We start from the raw sequence: 16,643 nt of genomic DNA, 5'->3' as shown, positions 1-16,643 counted from the left end.
ATCCGAACCGGCGAACCCTGGGCCACCACAGTGGAATGTGCACACATACCGCTGCGCCACCGGGCCAGCCCCTAGCCGTTAGTTTTTTATGTCCTCGAGAACCTTGCTCCCCATAGCGTGGTGCAATTATCAGGAACATCTGTATCATCTGGGAGCTCATTAGGACTGCAGAAATTCAGACCCCATTCACAGGCATACTAAATCAGAATCATTTTAACAAGATTCTCAGGTGATTTTTATGCACCAATATCGAGTAGCATAGTCCTAGAGTTTCTGATTCTTATTCAAGCGCCTTAGGTAATCCCCAGGTGATTTTATGATCAGTCAAGTTTAGGAAACGCAAGTGAATTGGAAAAATGACTTGAAGGCAGGACGCTTAGATTTCTAATCCCCACTCTGCAACTAATTAGCTTTGGGGCCTTAAGATACTCACTACCCTGGGCCTCAGTTTCCTTAGCTATAAAATGTAGAGGTTGGATTTGCTCATATCCAAATGACTTGTAGTTCTGAAAAATCTTGAGATTCGTTCACCCAACATTTGCTGAATACATTCTCCTGTTCCAGGTATTGTGCTAGGTGCTGGGGACATCAAGTATATACAAACATTCTTCATAAAAACTCAACCAGGGGCTGGCCCCGTGGCTGAGTGGTTAAGTTTGCAGCTCCGCTTCAGTGGCCCGGGATTTTGCAGGTTTGGATCCTGGGCACGGACGTGGCACCGCTCATCAGGCCATGCTGAGGTGGCGTCCCACATAGCACAACCAGAGGCACTCACAACTAGAATATATAACTGTATATTGGGGGGCTTTGGAGAGAAGAAAATAAAAAAGAAGATTGGCAACAGTTGTTAGCTCAAGTACCAATCTTAAAAAAAAAGAAAAGAAAACTCAACCAAAACTTACAACAGAAATGGAGAGGGATCTGGTTGAACATACTGAGTTGCCCAAATTCTCATGACCTGCTCGTGGGTAATTATAATTTAAATCGGCATATCCTCTTTGAACAAGCAATTTGGTAGTATCTATAGTCTGTTCTTAACATAGCAGCCAGAGTCATCCAGTTAAAACAGGTCAGACCATATCACTCTTCTGCTTAAAACCCTCCAGTGGCTCCCCATGCTCCTCACAATAAAGCCACATTCTTTATGATGGCCTCTAATGTGTTATAGGATTTACCTCACCCTTCTTCTCTGACCCTCTCTCCTATTATTGCTCATCACTCTACTCAGGCACTTGGCCTTTTATTTCTCATACCCACCAAGTACATTTCTGCCTCAAAGCCTTTTCAATTGCAGGTTCCTCTGCTTCAATGTTCTTCCTCAGCTTTGCAGACATCCTCATTGCCCACTCTTCCACCTCCTGTAGTTCTTTGTTTAAACAGCGTTGTCTCGGGTCTTTCCTGACCATTCTACTTAAAAGTACATCAACATCACGCCCACCATGCCTATACTCCCCATATACCATCCCTGCTTTATTTTTCTCCATAGTTCATGATATCACCTTCTAATATACCATATGATTTTTAAAAAATTTTATTTGCCCCTCCTTTCACATGCACACACTAGAATGTGAGCTTAATGAAGGAAAGGATTTTTATTTTTATTCATTGATGCATCCCTAGCACTTAAAACAATATCTGGCATAAAGTTGATGCTCAATTAATATTTGTTGAATAAATTAGTGTATAAAAATGCATGTAACCTATAACCTAGTACTTCTATTTCCAAATTTATACATAAAAAACCCCTACGTGTGTGTACTAAGGTATTTATATATGAGAATGTTCATTGCTCTATTGTCTGTAATCAAGAGAAATTAAGGGAAAATGTCTAAATGTTCAGAAATAAAATTGAGTGTATTTCTATACTGCAGTATTGTACAGGAGTGAAAGTGAATGAACTAGATCTCTAGATCTCAATATACTTAGATCTTATAACGTTGAATGAAAAGTGCAAATTGCAGAATAGTATACATAGAATAAATACCATTTAAGTAGATTTTAAAAGCATAAGTAATGCTATTTTATATATGAAGTAAAGACAACAAAATGTAAATGCACATAAGTATTTGATGTATTTTTTCTGTGTTTTGGAAATAGTTTTAAAGTGAATGAAAGAGAACAATAGAAACTAAAGCCCAACAGCATGGTTAGTGATTTGCTTAAAATCATACACCTTGTTAACAATAGAGCTGGGACTATATCTTAGAGCTCCCACCTGTATGTCCAACATATTTTTAACAGCTGAGTTAAAAACAAGACTTTTTTTGATTAATCAGACGCTAGTCCCTGAGAACTCCTGTACTGTAGTAAAACCTCAATATTTATATTTTAATCATCTCTAGATATTTTTTAAAGAGTAATCCTTAATATCAAACTTGCATCAACTAGCAGAAAGAAAAATTATTAATCTAAAATTTAAATCTGTTACACTTTAAATTCAATCAAAATGGGTTAGAACAGAGCTTTATAAATTGGTTCACTCTATTAAAGAGAGCTACACTACTCAGATTCAAATTATATGTGAATATTTCTGCTAATATTTTTCATAAAACCTCATAGCTTAAGGCTTTGTGATTTAACATTATTCAGAAATAAATCATTTTCTGAAATAATTCAGCTCCCTCTGGTGGTAAAAAAAATACTTTTAAAAAAAAAGTGTAGACTGGTTCTCCTTGTTAAAGCAAAATCAAAAACAAAAACCACCTAAAAAGCAAATGCCATTAAAATACAAATTTTCATTTTATTATTCTAGAACCAAGTGGATATGCTGCTTCAAGAAATGGCAGATGAAGCTGGGTAAGAAATTGTTCAGATGCTTTTGGATAATCTTGATTTAATGTCTAGAGATCCTAAAATTATGTAATGTGGATAAAAATATTTGTCTTTACCAACAATGGTCAGAGTTAGGTTTTTAACCCTAGAATTTAGTGTTGGAGGGCCTTTGGAACAGTCCCGCCAGCTCTTTGCCATACTCATGAAAATTTTGACTTTGTTCAAATCATCCTAATATTTTCTTAAAAATTTCTGGAGATACATTCATTTAGTGTGTGATAAGAAATAGAGGAAGGTGATTGAGGGAGGCAGGAATGTTTAAATGTTGCCTTAATACCGTCTATGTTCAGCGTATATCAGATGTTTAGATATTTTTTTATGAAGATGAAAATTATTTTAATATGACACATTTACTTAAGCCAATAAATAGAGTTTTGTCATAGGTGAGTGTCACTTTTCTGTTGTTTTTATTTTTTAATTTTTATTTCTTTTGAGGAAGATTAGCCCTGAGCTAACTACTGCCAGTCCTCCTCTTTTTGCTGAGGAAGACTGGCCCTGAGCTAATATCCGTGCCCATCTTCCTCTGCTTTATATGTGGGATGCCTACCACAGCACGACGTGCCAAGCAGTGCCATGTCTGCACCCGGGATCCAAACCAGTGAACCCCAGGCCACCAAGAAGTGGAACGTGCGAACTTAACCACCGCACCACTGGGCCGGCCCCTATTTTTTATTTTTTTGAGGTCTTAATAGTTTACATCATTGTGCAATTTCATTTGTACATGATTTCCTGTCTGTCACCACAGAAGTGTTCCCCTTCACCTCCTGTGCCAACTCCCCACACCCCTTCCCCTGGTAACCACTGAACTGTTTTTTTGTCTATGTGTTTGTTTATATTCCACATAGGAGTGAAATCATCTGGTGTTTGTCTCTCTCAGTCTGGCTTATTTCACTTAGCATAATTCTCTCCAGGCCCATCTATGTTGTTGCAAATGGGATGATTTTGTCTTTTTTTATGGCTGAGTAGTATTCCACTGTGTATATATATATATATATATATATATATATATATATATATATATATATATACCACATCTTCTTTAGCCAATCATTGGTCTATGGGCACTTGGATTGTTTCCATGTCTTGACTGTTGTGAATAATGCTGCAGTGAACATAGGGGTACGTATGATACTTTAGATTGTTGATTTCAAGTTGTTTGGGTAGATATGCAGTAATGGGATAGCTGGGTCAAGTGGTAGTTCTATTTTTAATTTTTTGAGGAATCTCCATACTGTTTTCCATAGTGGCTGCACCAGTTTGCATTCCCACCAGCAGTGTATGAGGGTTCCTTTTTCTCCTCACCGTCTCCAACATTTGTTATCTTTAGTCTTAATGATTAAAGCCTTTTTAACAGGTGTAAGGTGGTATCTTACTGTCGTTTTTATTTGCATTTCCCTGATAATTAATGATGTTGAACGTCTTTTCATGTGTTTATTGGCCATCTGTGTATCCTCTTTGGAAAACTGTCTGTACATATCCTCTGCCCATTTTTGGGTCCAGCTGTTTCTTTTTTTGTTGTTCAGTTGTGTGAGTTCCTTATATATTATGGAGGTTAACCCCTTGTCAGATACACGATTTGCAAAGATTTTCTCCCAATTGGTGGGTTGTCTTTTTCTTTTGATCCTAGTTTCTTTTGCCTTGCGAGAGCTCTTTAGTCTGATGAACTCCCACTTGTTTATTTTTTCTTTCGTTTCCCTTGTCTGAGAAGACATGGTATTCAAAAAAATCCTTTTAAGTTTAATGTCAAAAACTATACTACCTATATTATCTTCCAGGAGTTTTATGGTTTCAGGACTTATCTTCAAGTCTTTGATCCATTTTGAGTTTATTTTTGTGTATGGTATGAGATAATGGTCTACGTTCATTCTTTTGCATGTAGCTTTCCAGTTTTCCCAACACCATTTATTGAAGAGACTGTCTTTTCTCCATTGTATGTTCTTGGCACCTTTGTCAAAGATTAGCTGTCGGTAGATGTGTGGTTTTATTTCTGGGCTTTCAGTTCTGTTCCATTGATCTGTGTGCCTGTTTTTGTACCAGTACCATCCGGTTTTGATCACTATGGCTTTTGTAGTACATTTTGAAGTCAGGGGTTCTGATGCCTTGAACTTTGTTCTTTTTTCTCAGTATTGCTTTAGCAGTTCAGGGTCTTTGGATGCCCCATATAAATTTTAGGATTCTTTGTTCTGTTTCCGTGAAGAATGTCCTTGGGATTCCGATTGGGATTGCATTGAATCTGTAGATTGCTTTGGGTAGAATGGAAATTTTAATTATGTTTATTCTTCTAATCCATGTGCATGGAATATCTTCCCATCTCTTTATGTCATCTATTTCTTCCAGTAATGTCTTATAGTTTACGTTGTATACGTCCTTCACCTCCTTAGTAAAATTTATTCCTACGTACTTTATTCTTTTTGTTGGCGATTGTAAATAGAATTGAATTCTTGAGTTCTCTTTCTGTAAGTTCGTTATTAGAGTACAGAAATGGAACTGATTTTTGTAAGTTGATTTTGTACCCTGGAATTTTACCGTAGTTGTTCATTGTTTCTAAAAGTTTTCCATTGGATTCTTTAGCGTTTTCTATATATAAGATCATGTCCTCTACAAACAGTGAGAGTTTCCCTTCTTCACTCCCTATGTGGATTCCTTTTATTCCTTTCTCTTGCCTAATTGCTCTGGCCAAAACCTCCAGTACTATGTTGAATAAGACTGGTGATAGAGGGCATCCTTGTCTTGTTCCTGTTCTCAGAGGGAAGGGGTTCAGTTTTTAGCCATTGAGTATGATGTTGGCAGTGGATTTGTCATATATGGCCTTTATTATGTTGAGGTGATTTCCTTCTCTCCCCATTTTGTTAAGAGTTTTTATCATAAATTGCTGTTGGATCTTGTCAAATGCTTTCTCTGCATCTATTGAGATGATCATGTGGGTTTTATTCCTCATTTTGTTAATGTGGTGTGTCATATTGATTGATTTGCAGATGTTGAACCATCCCTGTGTCCCTGAAATAAATCCCACTTGATCATGATGTATGATCTTTTTGATGTATTGCTGTATTTGGGTTGCCAATATTTTGTTGAGGATTTTTGCATCCATATTCATCAGTGATGTTGGCCTCTAGTTTTCCTTTTTTGTGTTGTCACTGTCAGGCTTTGGTATCACAGTGGTGTTGGCCTCGTAGAATGTGTTAGGAAGCGTTCCATCTTCCCTAACTTTTTGGAATATCTTGAGAAAGATACGTATTAAATCCTCTCTGAAAGTTTGGTAGAATTTTCCAGGGAAGCCTTCTGGTTCTGGGCTTCTATTCTTTGGGATGCTTTGATTACTATTTCAATCTCTTATGTTTGGTCTGTTCAGATTCTCTATTTCTTTTTGATTCAGCTTTGGGATGTTGTAAGAGTCTATGAATTTATCCATTTCCTCTAGATTTTCCATTTTGTTGGCATAGTTTTTCATAGTATTCTCTTATAATTCATTGTATTTCTGTGGTATCCATTATTATTTCTTCTCTTTCATTTCTAATTTTATTTATCTGAGCTTTCTCTACTTGTTCTTTGTAAGTCTGGCTGGGGGTTTCTCAGTTTTATTTATCTTCTCAAAGAACCAGCAATTTGTTTCATTGATCCCTTCTACTGCCTTTTTTGTTTCAATAGCATTTATTTCTGCTCTGATTTTTATTATTTCTCTCCTTCTGCTGACTTTGGGCTTTGTTTGTGTTTCTTTTTCTAATTCAGATAGGTGTAGTTTGAGATTGCTTAATTGGGATTTTTCTTGTTTGTTAAGGTGAGCCTGTATTGTGATGAACTTCCCTCTTAATATGGCTTTTGCTGCATCCCATATGAGTTGGTATGGTATGTTTCCTTTTCATTTGTCTCCAGACATTTTTTTATTTCTCCTTTAATTTCTTCAGTGATCCATTGGTTGTTCAATAGCAGGTTGTTTAGTCTGTACATCTTTGTCTCTTTCTCAGCTTTTTTCTTGTAATTAGTTTCTAGCTTTATAGCACTGTGATTGGAAAAGATGCTGCTATTATTGCAATCTTCTTAGATTTATTGAGGTTTGCTTTGTTTCCCAACATATGATCTATCCTTGAGAATGTTCCGTGTGCACTTGAGAAGAATGTGTTTTCTGTTGAATTTGGATGGAGTGTCCTATATATGTCTCTGAAGTCCAACTGGTCTAGATTTTGATTTAATTCCACTGTTTCTTTGTTGATTTTCTGTCTGGATGATCTATCCATAGCTGTGAGTGGAGTGTTGATGTCCCCTACTCTTATTGTGTTATTATTAATATCTTCTTTTAGGTTTGTTAATAGTTGCTTTATGTACTTTGGTGCTCTTGTGTTGGGTGCATAGATATTTACAAGTGTTATTTCCTCTTAATGGAATGTCCCTTTGATCACTATACATTGCCCCTCTTTGTCTCTCTTTACTTATCTTGAAGTGTACTTTGTCTGATATGAGTATGGCAACACCTTCTTTCTTTTGTTTGTCATTAACTTGGAGTATCGTCTTCTATCCCTTCACTCTGAGCCTGTGTTTGTCATTGGAGCTGAGGTGTGTTTCCTGGAGGCAGCCTATTGTTGAGTCTTTTTCTTTAATCCATCTCACCACTCTGTGTCTTTTCCTTGGAGAATTCAATCCATTTATGTTTAGGGTGATTATCGATATATGAGGGCTTAATGCTGCCATTTTATCATTTGTTTTCCGGTTCTCCTGCATTTCTTTTGTTTCTCATCCAGTGTATTTTGGTCTACCAGTTGAATTATGTAGTTTTTTATGTTGTGTTTCTTTGTTTTCTCCTTATTGTTTGTGTCTCTACTCTTCTCTTTTGTTTATTGGTTACCATGAGGATTGTATTCAAAAATCTCATAAATAAGATAGTCCATTTTGTGATAGCCTCATTTCCGTAGGCTAAAACGATTCAGTCCCTTTCCTCTTCCCCTCCGAAGTTGTTTTTCTCACATCGTATTCCATGTTGTGTTGTGAGTTTGTGGTTAAAATGACAAGATAATCTTTGTTTTTGATGTTTTCCTTTCTTTGTCTTTAATGCTATACTTGAGTATTTGCTATCCTGCTCTGATTCTACCTATTTATCTCCTTAGTCTGTGCTTTGTAACCCCTTTCTCCTTTTTTTTTTTTCCAGGTATGAGAGCCTTCTTGAGGATTTCTTGTGGGGGCGGGGGGGTCTCATGGCTACGAACTCCCTTAGCTTATGTTTGTCTGGGAAAGTTTTTATTTATCCATAATATCTGAAGGATATTTTTACTGGATAGCATATTCGTGGCTGAAAGCTTTTTCCTTCAAAGCTTTGAATATGTCATTCCAGTCTCTCCTAGCCTGTAAGGTTTCTGCAGAGAAATTGATTGAAAGCCTTATAGGGGTTCCTTTGTAGGTTATTTTCTTCTGCCTTGCTTCCCTTATTACTCTTTCTTTGTCATTCACTTTTGCCAGTTTCACTACTGTATGCCTTGCAGTAGGTCTTTTTACATTGACATAGTTAGGAGATCTTATAGCCACTTCTACATGGATTTCCATCTGCTTTCCTAGGTTTTGGAAGTTATCTGCTATTATTTCTTTGAACAAACTTTCTGCTCCATTCTCCTTCTCTTCTCCCTATGGAAAACCTATAATTCTTATGTTGCATTTCCTAATTGAGTCAGACATTTCTTGGAGACTTTCTTCATTTCTTTTTAGTCTTAGTTCTCTCTCCTCCTCCTCTATCTGGAGCATTTCAACGTGTCTATCTTTGATTATGCTGATATGCTCCTCTGTGATGTCCACTTGAGCATTCAGGGAATCCATGTCTTGTTTTATTTCTTCCATTGTGTCTTTCATCTCTAATATTTCTGATTGATTCTTCTTTATAGTTTCAATCTCTTTTGTGAAGTAGCTCCTGAAGTTGTTGAATTGTTTCTCTACATTCTCCTTTAACTCTTTGAGTTTTTTAATGATAGATATTTCGAATTCTCTGTCATTTAAATTACATATTTCTGTGTCGTCAGGACTGATTTCTGGGTACTTGTCATTTTCTCTCTGGTCTGGAGATCTAATGTATTGTTTGATACTGCTAGAGGGAGTGGCTCTGTTTTTTACCATCCTGGTGTTATTTGGTCACAGTTACCACCTGTCACCACTCGGTGTGGGTCAAGAGCCATGTATTCTAAGCCCTCTGCCTTCAACTGAGATCCCAGGTGCTGGACCCAGGCTGGGTGGGTGGGGGAGGGGGCGTTTTCTCCTGGGTGCTCTTGGTGTTTTCTCGCTCTTCTCTCGCTATCTGTTCTCCTGGGGTGTTTGCTTGATAAGGTCACCCCCGTGAAATCTTTCACCCTGGTAGAGGGCTTCCCTCTAGGCTGCAAGGGCCCACTGGAGATTCTTGATGTTTCCATGAACGAACATCCCCTCCCCCATTCCTTCCCCTTCAGAGGTCTCCCATGGTCCTGGATCGCAGTCTTTAGGGAAGGGAGCGAAGGTGTCTCTTACACCATTCCACCTCCTTCAAGGGGCCTCCAGCCTCTACACCCTCTGTCATATGGCTGTGTGGGTCTCTCTTACATTTTTTTTGTTGTGTTTTGATGTCCTGTGTTGGAGTATGAATGTCCTTTTCGTTGTATGTTGGAGGGGAGAGTTTACTGGGGAAGTTCACTCCACCATGATGCTGACGTCACTCCAGATGTTTTGTTTTTTGTTGTTTTTTTTTTTTTAAGGAAGATTTGCCCTGAGCTAACATCTGCTGCCAATCCTTCTCTTTTTTGCTGAGAAAGACTGGCCCTGAGCTAACATCCGTGCCCATCTTCCTCTACTTTGTATGTGGGACACTGCCTGCCACACCATGACTTGACAAGTGATGCATAGGTCCACACCAGGGATCTGAACTGGTGAACCCTGGCCCACCAAAGTAGAACGTGCAAACTTAACCACTGTGCCACTGGGCTGGCCCTAGATTTTTTTTTTTAAAGAATCTTCTAAAGGAATTCTGCTGTGATCAGTTGATTAAGTCTTAAGCCCTGTTTGAATCCTGCAAACTGAGCTATATGTGCAGAATGTCCAAGGAGTTCAAAAGATGGCAATATTGCTTCATTGCCGATGGTCTTTTCTTTTTTAAGTAAATAATTGACACCCATTGTGGCCCTGCTATTCAAAATAGGGTATCTGTTAATGAGCTGTTTATTTAGGCTTTTCATGTTTGAAGAGACTGACTCAGCCATGATAATGTCTGTGTTACAGAAGTCATGTTATCAGTATTCTTTAGTATATTATTTAGCTCAAGATAAAATTGTAGTAAAGAATAAAAATATTTTTTTCAAAGATAAAGATTAAAACTGCGTGATATAAAGTGTTATACTTTGTCTTCAAAAGTGGAGTAATTTGAAATAGGGTTCATGTACTCTATTCTTTTCTCCTGGGAAGAGAAAATTTGAAGTCACTTGGAAAATATAGTTGATGAATACTATTCTAGTGTCTAAGCTAAGACCTGATCTGATTAGGATGAACAGTTAAGTTTATCAGCTCTTTAGATCACTAATGTATCATTAGTAAATGAAAACCCAGGGTAATCAATTAGGTTTGCAATATTTGAGAACAAGGCTGGAGGTTAGGTTCTACACTACTTTACTTCCTTAGTATCCTGCTGTCGTCCACATACCAATGGGGAGGTAGCAAGAAAGGTGATTTTTGTTAAGTATCATAAAGAGACTCAGGCATTGTGTGTCAGAAGACTCCATCTTAGTAATTTGTGGTATGGACTTGTTTCTGTTTTTACTAAACACTAAATAAGAAGATTGGGCTTGCAGAAACTGCAAGGAATGTCTTGTACAATGAATATTGCCACATTACAGGCTTGTGGACCCTCAGTGGGAATCAAGTTCAGTAGACAACTTTTTGATAAGATTTAGAGTAGAATTTGTCAACCTTGACACGATTGACAATTTGGGCTGGATAATCCTGGAGGCTGTCCCATGCATTGTAGGATGTTTAGCTGCATCTGACCTCTACCCACAAGATGCCAGTAATACCCGTCCCCCGAATTGTGACAATCAAAAATGCCTTCAGACATTGCTGAATGTTCTTGCAGGGGGGAAAATCGAGAGAGATTGGTTATGTCAATAATGAGTGGTGACTGGAGCAGTAGAGACACGTAGAACTGCTAATGTCAAAATACTGATGCCCATCCCTAAAGATGTTTAAGTATCTGAATTCTGTTTGAGTTTATGATTCCCTCAACAAAATTTGAGTATAGCATATCTTTACCTTTTAAATAACAATCTGTCTATAGAATGTCCTAATGACTGGTAAAGTTATTATATTCCCTGTAGTGTTTTCAAACTGGAGTTAGCTTTAGCATACGCTGGTCTAGAGACAGGCAGAAAGGCTAGTTTATATTCTAGAGGAGTGTTTACAATGGAGATTAAAATCATAGTCCTTGGAGGCAGACAAACTTGGGTTCAGATCTTATCTATCACTAGGGTGATCCTGGGCAAATGTACTTAACTTTTCTAAACCTCAGTTGTGTGGTGGATGGACATAATGATTCCTGCTAAGCATAGCTCAGGAGCTAGGCACTGAATTTGAAGTTAGCTGAAATGTTCGATATGGATCCTGAGGCTACATTTATCTAGTCTGGTTTATCTATTTTGCATATTAATTTTCCTTCCCAGTAGGAGACATATAGTAATTTCCAGTAAATTGAATACATTGGATGACCACTGTTTTGATCTTTTGTTCAGACAACCAGATCATTTTCCTGTCTTTTATTAGTGTTTCTATCATAAGATTGTCATCCACGTGGGTCATCATTAGCACTCAACAAAACTGCTTTAAAATTAGTAAATGCATTTACCCTAAGGTGGACCTTCATAAGATATTTAAGTTCTATTTAGATTTTTAAAATTGAACCAGTTTTATTTTTATTTAAATTAAGGTAAAATGGTATGTGGAATATTCAAATTTGCAATAAGCCTATTTTATTACTTATTATAATTAGATAAGGAGGAAAATGCCTGTATTAACATTCATTTATGGTAATTATTTTTAAATTTTAGCCTTGATCTCAATATGGAACTACCACAGGGTCAGACAGGTTCTGTTGGCACAAGTGTTGCTTCCACGGAACAGGTAGAGGTTTGATTTTATCTTGATTAGTATGAACTTGATATATGCATTAAATATATATTATATGTATTTACATATAACTAAATATATATACCTTTTGTTCTTTTATAAAAAGTATCTCTCTACTATATTATGAAATCATCTTAAATTAGCAAAATGTGATTAGCCTTTAATTCCTTAATGATGGGTGTTTTCTATTGGCGTGCATATTCAATTTAGAAATTAAGTTTGCTCCCCTTTATAGCTTCTGCTCTATTAAGCTCTTCATTTATTCTGAAATGTTTAAAAAGTAAAGTCTAATTGTTGCTTCTGTGAATTTTTGATCTAAGATTTTAAATCTTATTTAAAATGTGAGCTATTTAAAATATTAGTGAATTATATTTGTCACAGCTTGTGACTTTTAAAATTTGCTTTCTTCAGGATGAATTGTCACAGAGACTTGCTCGTCTGCGTGATCAAGTGTAATTTAAAGAACTGGTGTTTTTGTTGACTTTACTTGCTTCTGAAATATTTTGTGTGTATATGTAGATAAATTGCACTCCACTTACACTAAGATCTCCTTACACTACAGAATGCTTAAACACTATTTGTATATAATACTTTCTTTTGCCTTGCTGTACTTTCCAATACTTTAAGAAATTCCAGAAAGTTTCCATCTTGACAGATTTTACAGTTTTGTATATTATGTTGAAAAGTATGAGGGACTTTTCTTTGTAGATGTCTTTGACCAACCTAGTGTTAGCTTGTTGTATAGGAAACCTCATTCTCAAAAATTACATCAAAAATCTAGCACCAAAGTACTACAGAAAAAAGTACTTTATATAGAATAAAATATAGAATAAAGGTTTTGGTTTCTTTTTAATTCAAAGTAGTTTTAAATCTTTGCCTGCATACACATGTGATGCATCAAAATAAAAGAAGGGAAAACATGTTTACTTAATATGTTTACATAACCACAACACCTCATTTAGCATCATACATTGGGCAGTGCTGTTTTTTGTGTTTTATGTTTGTGTTTGTTTTTGCTATTCAAGCAGAAATGGCGTTGACTTTTGATCTGTGTTCATTGGCTTTTAAATTTAGATTATTATTGGAATTTTTACCCAGGGATCTAATGACTATTATTTGAATTCCTTAAATTAAAAAAAAATTGTTGATAATTTTCCTATATAACTAATAAAAATCTGCAGCTTTAAAGAAATTAAGGTTTACTCCTTTTTTACATTTTATTTTTGCTAAATATCACTATTGGTAAGACTCTCAAAGAAATTTAATCTTTCATACTTTCACATGAAATTGAAACACATTTTTAATGGTTCTCCTATTTCTACTCAACCCTTGTTAGGCTGTGTTTTAAAAGGAGGTTAATTTTCATGGCCTTAATGTCATTCACATTTTCCATAAGATTGTTGATTGGTTTACGAGAATCTTGGCCTGTTTTTAAACCAACAAAAAATAACAACAAAGAAAACAAAATTGAAGCAATTCAAATTACAACTACTATAAGTCCTGGTTAAATGTGTTCATTCTTTTATCTTAAAAAACAACAACTCTTTAATGACTGGAAGAAATGAAGTGGAAATGAATAAGTTAGAATAAAATTTTTTACCGAGCCATGTGAATAACTTCCAGCTCAATGGAAGTTGGGAGCACAACATAGCGGGTAGAGGGAAAGAAAAGTCAAAAGGTTGTAAAGACTAGACTCTGGAAGGACAGAATCTGTGGGGAGAAGCATTTGATGACTAGCTGTATTACTTGCCATCTCCCCAGGAATATCTATATTTTACACAATTAAAATGAACAAATTAACATGTTCCTGCAATTTTCTGATACAGTGGTCTCAAATGTAGAGAAGTGACCAAGTTATATTTTAGCAAGTATACTACTAATCCAGGTTAAAGTAGGTAAGGTGTTTTTCCTTACTACATGATTGAGCCATGAAATAATTCCAATATTTCATAAAGTTCTATTGAAGAGTACATCTGTTCAGAAAATCTTTTCATTGTAAGTCATGAAGGCAATCAAAGTGAAATTATGGAGATACTTTTTTTTGCTAAATATTCACCATTCATATATGATGTTTCCTACTGTAAATGAGAGTGTGTATAAATGAAGATTATTTTCACTGGTTAATGAAATGAGAAATTATTCTTTTGCTAAGTTTGAGTTAAACCTATGTAACTTTCTTGGTACTTGACTATATGGTGTGACCTCAATGTGGTAATCTTCCATTTTGTTTATAATTGATGCTTTATCCTTTCTACTTAAGCATCCTGGGGAGCCATAGAAGAAATTATTACAGACTAAAATATCTATGAAATAAGAGTTTTCTTATTTCCCATTGGTGGTAATTGTAGCTTTTGTTCTTGTGAATAAAAATTGTTAAATTGTGAATATGGCTTACTTAAAGCTAAAATATAAATGACTCTGATTTAAAGATAACTGCTCATAGTTTTATTTAACAGCCGTATCAGATTGCTCTTTTAAAGATAGTGTTCTTTGGTAGACACAAAGTTGTACTTTGGGATTCATCTATTGTCTTATAAATATAATAAAAATTTATTTCTTACACTTTGTTCTTAGACCAGTGCCCCCACAACCTGTGAACTCTTGTTAGTATAAATTACATTTTTAATTTTATAAGTCATTGGATAGTTGAAAAATAATTTGTCAGACTATACTATCATGAAGAGTAGACATCATAGCACCTTTTATTTACCTTCAGTTTTAGTTCCCTGTCAATCTCATTTTCTTCTGATTTTTTTCCCTAAGCATTTGATTTATAATCATTTGGTAGAATGTACAAGGTCATATTCTCAGGAACATTTTGCTACACCTTCATCCTTTAGACGACATGGCTATTCTTTAAAGAAGTCTTAAAAAGCACCCCTCGCAAAAATTATACTCCTGCTCCTATGCCTCAATGCCTAAAATCTTCCACCTTCCTTTGAACCATCTTAGGTAAGCATTATGGGCTGGATTATTTTACCTGGTTAATTTATTATCAATCATTGTTACAGAGAAGAAACAGTAAACAGGTGATATGATAAGAGATGAGTTTGCTTTATAGTGTAGAAAGTTATGGGAAAAGAACCTCTGGATGGACTATCTGAAGAGAATCTAAGGGTACTAGTTATCTAGAAAGAAGATAAGAACAAAATGATTGATGGAATGCCAAAGCCAAACTTAGCCTAATTTCCTGTGGATTAACTGAGGTTAGTAGATAACAGCTCCGAGCTAAAGTCTTAAATTGGCTCTAGTGTAGCCTGTAGAGGAAAAAGCTCTGGATCTGATCTACAGTGATTGACGTCGGGTTCCAGGCCTAGCTCTGATACTAACTTTTAGCTTGGATAATTCTCTTATGTCATTCTGGGCCTTAGATTCCCTTTCTACAAATCATTTCAGAGTACACTGGTTGTGTAAATTGAAATGAGTTGTTGTAGTACATTCCCACCATTCTTTTCTGTTTTCTCCCATTCCCGCAAAAGAATTCTAAATGCAGTGTTATGATGTTATAGGTCTTAGAATCTTTTGTCTCAGGAGACCTAGAGAACATCTAGTCCACCCCACCACCCATGTTATGGAAGAGGAGACCAGAGAGATTCAGAGCCACCACATTTGTTAAGCATCTACTATGTGTTAGGAACAGTTCTGGGCACTTTGATATATTGTGGTTTATTTAATCCTCTAAAGAATCCTGTGAGCAAGTGGATGACTGATATCCCCGTTTTTAGAGAACGGGAAACCATGCTGATAGTTTAAGTAGATTGCAAAGATTCATACAGCTATTAAAAAAACAGAGCTTGGATTTTATTACAACTGTGTCTCCAAATCCAGTGCTCATGGCACTGTGCTAGAACCTGGATTCTAACTGGAATTACAAGGCAAGTCTTGTTATACCTCATCCACATTCTATTCCCACTATATAATTTTCTGATTTTATTGCTGAGACAGACAGTGAAAGCTACTAATCCAATTCTTGACCTGGGGGTAGTTCATCCCGAGACAAACAGGTGTTCAGCAGAGTGTTTCTAGGTGAGGAGTGGTTCTTTTTTGCTCAGACTGAGCTATCAGAAAAATATGACTTTCTTCCAATTTGGAAATCATAGCTGTTTTTCCATAAGGAAACAAATGGAACCAATTTGTTACAAAGTTAAGTAAGCTGTATTCATACTCAAGCTTTTCATTTTCCACACTGGAAAATGTTCCCAAGCTAAAAGATGTATTGGTAAAAATCATTCGACTGAAATTGCAAAAATAAAATCTACGCAGCCTACTGCTGATACTGTCTATATTCCTGTAAATGGACTACTTCCCTACTGAAGTAGCAGGTACAAAGTTCTCCAAAGTGCCCTGTTACAAATAAATGACTAATGTGCCTGTGGTGCTTAATAAGTAGTTTATGTATTGTCTGCCAGACAGCTAAAAGCCTTCCAGCCTTCAGTTAGAAAAGTCCAATTAGAATATTCAAGGAAAATTTATGCCTAGTAAAATAAATTACCTGTTCTGTTTTATATTTGTTCTCAAATTTAATAAAGGAAGGCAAAAAGTCTTCATTTAATATGTTGCTTGGTCACTAAAACAGAGTTGGGTCCCATGTTCCAAATAAAGGTCCACAAAATGAACTCTATGCATCTGTTTCTTAGAAATATTACTCAAACTTAATCACGCCCGAGCTTGACATGTTGAGCTTTTCCTTTATCAGA

At 36.0% G+C, this 16,643-nt stretch overlaps 1 protein-coding gene across 1 annotated transcript in view; it reads left to right on the top strand.

The window, feature by feature from the left end:
* The window catches only part of LOC103539998 (charged multivesicular body protein 1B2), a 43,996-nt gene extending 29,617 nt beyond the window's left edge, over window positions 1-14,379 (top strand). The window contains exons 6-8 of the mRNA XM_008506496.2: window positions 2,753-2,796; window positions 11,868-11,940; window positions 12,358-14,379. Coding sequence (XP_008504718.1) covers window positions 2,753-2,796; window positions 11,868-11,940; window positions 12,358-12,402 — 162 coding nt within the window. The 3' untranslated portion in view covers window positions 12,403-14,379. The remainder of the gene's footprint in view (window positions 1-2,752; window positions 2,797-11,867; window positions 11,941-12,357) is intronic.
* The last annotated feature ends 2,264 nt before the right edge of the window (window positions 14,380-16,643 follow it).

Source organism: Equus przewalskii, chromosome X (genome assembly GCF_037783145.1).
Source record: "Equus przewalskii isolate Varuska chromosome X, EquPr2, whole genome shotgun sequence".
In the NCBI taxonomy this organism is placed as follows: domain Eukaryota; kingdom Metazoa; phylum Chordata; class Mammalia; order Perissodactyla; family Equidae; genus Equus; species Equus przewalskii.
The sequence above is the reverse complement of the archived record's forward strand: the minus strand, read 5'-3'. Positions and strand labels throughout refer to the sequence as shown.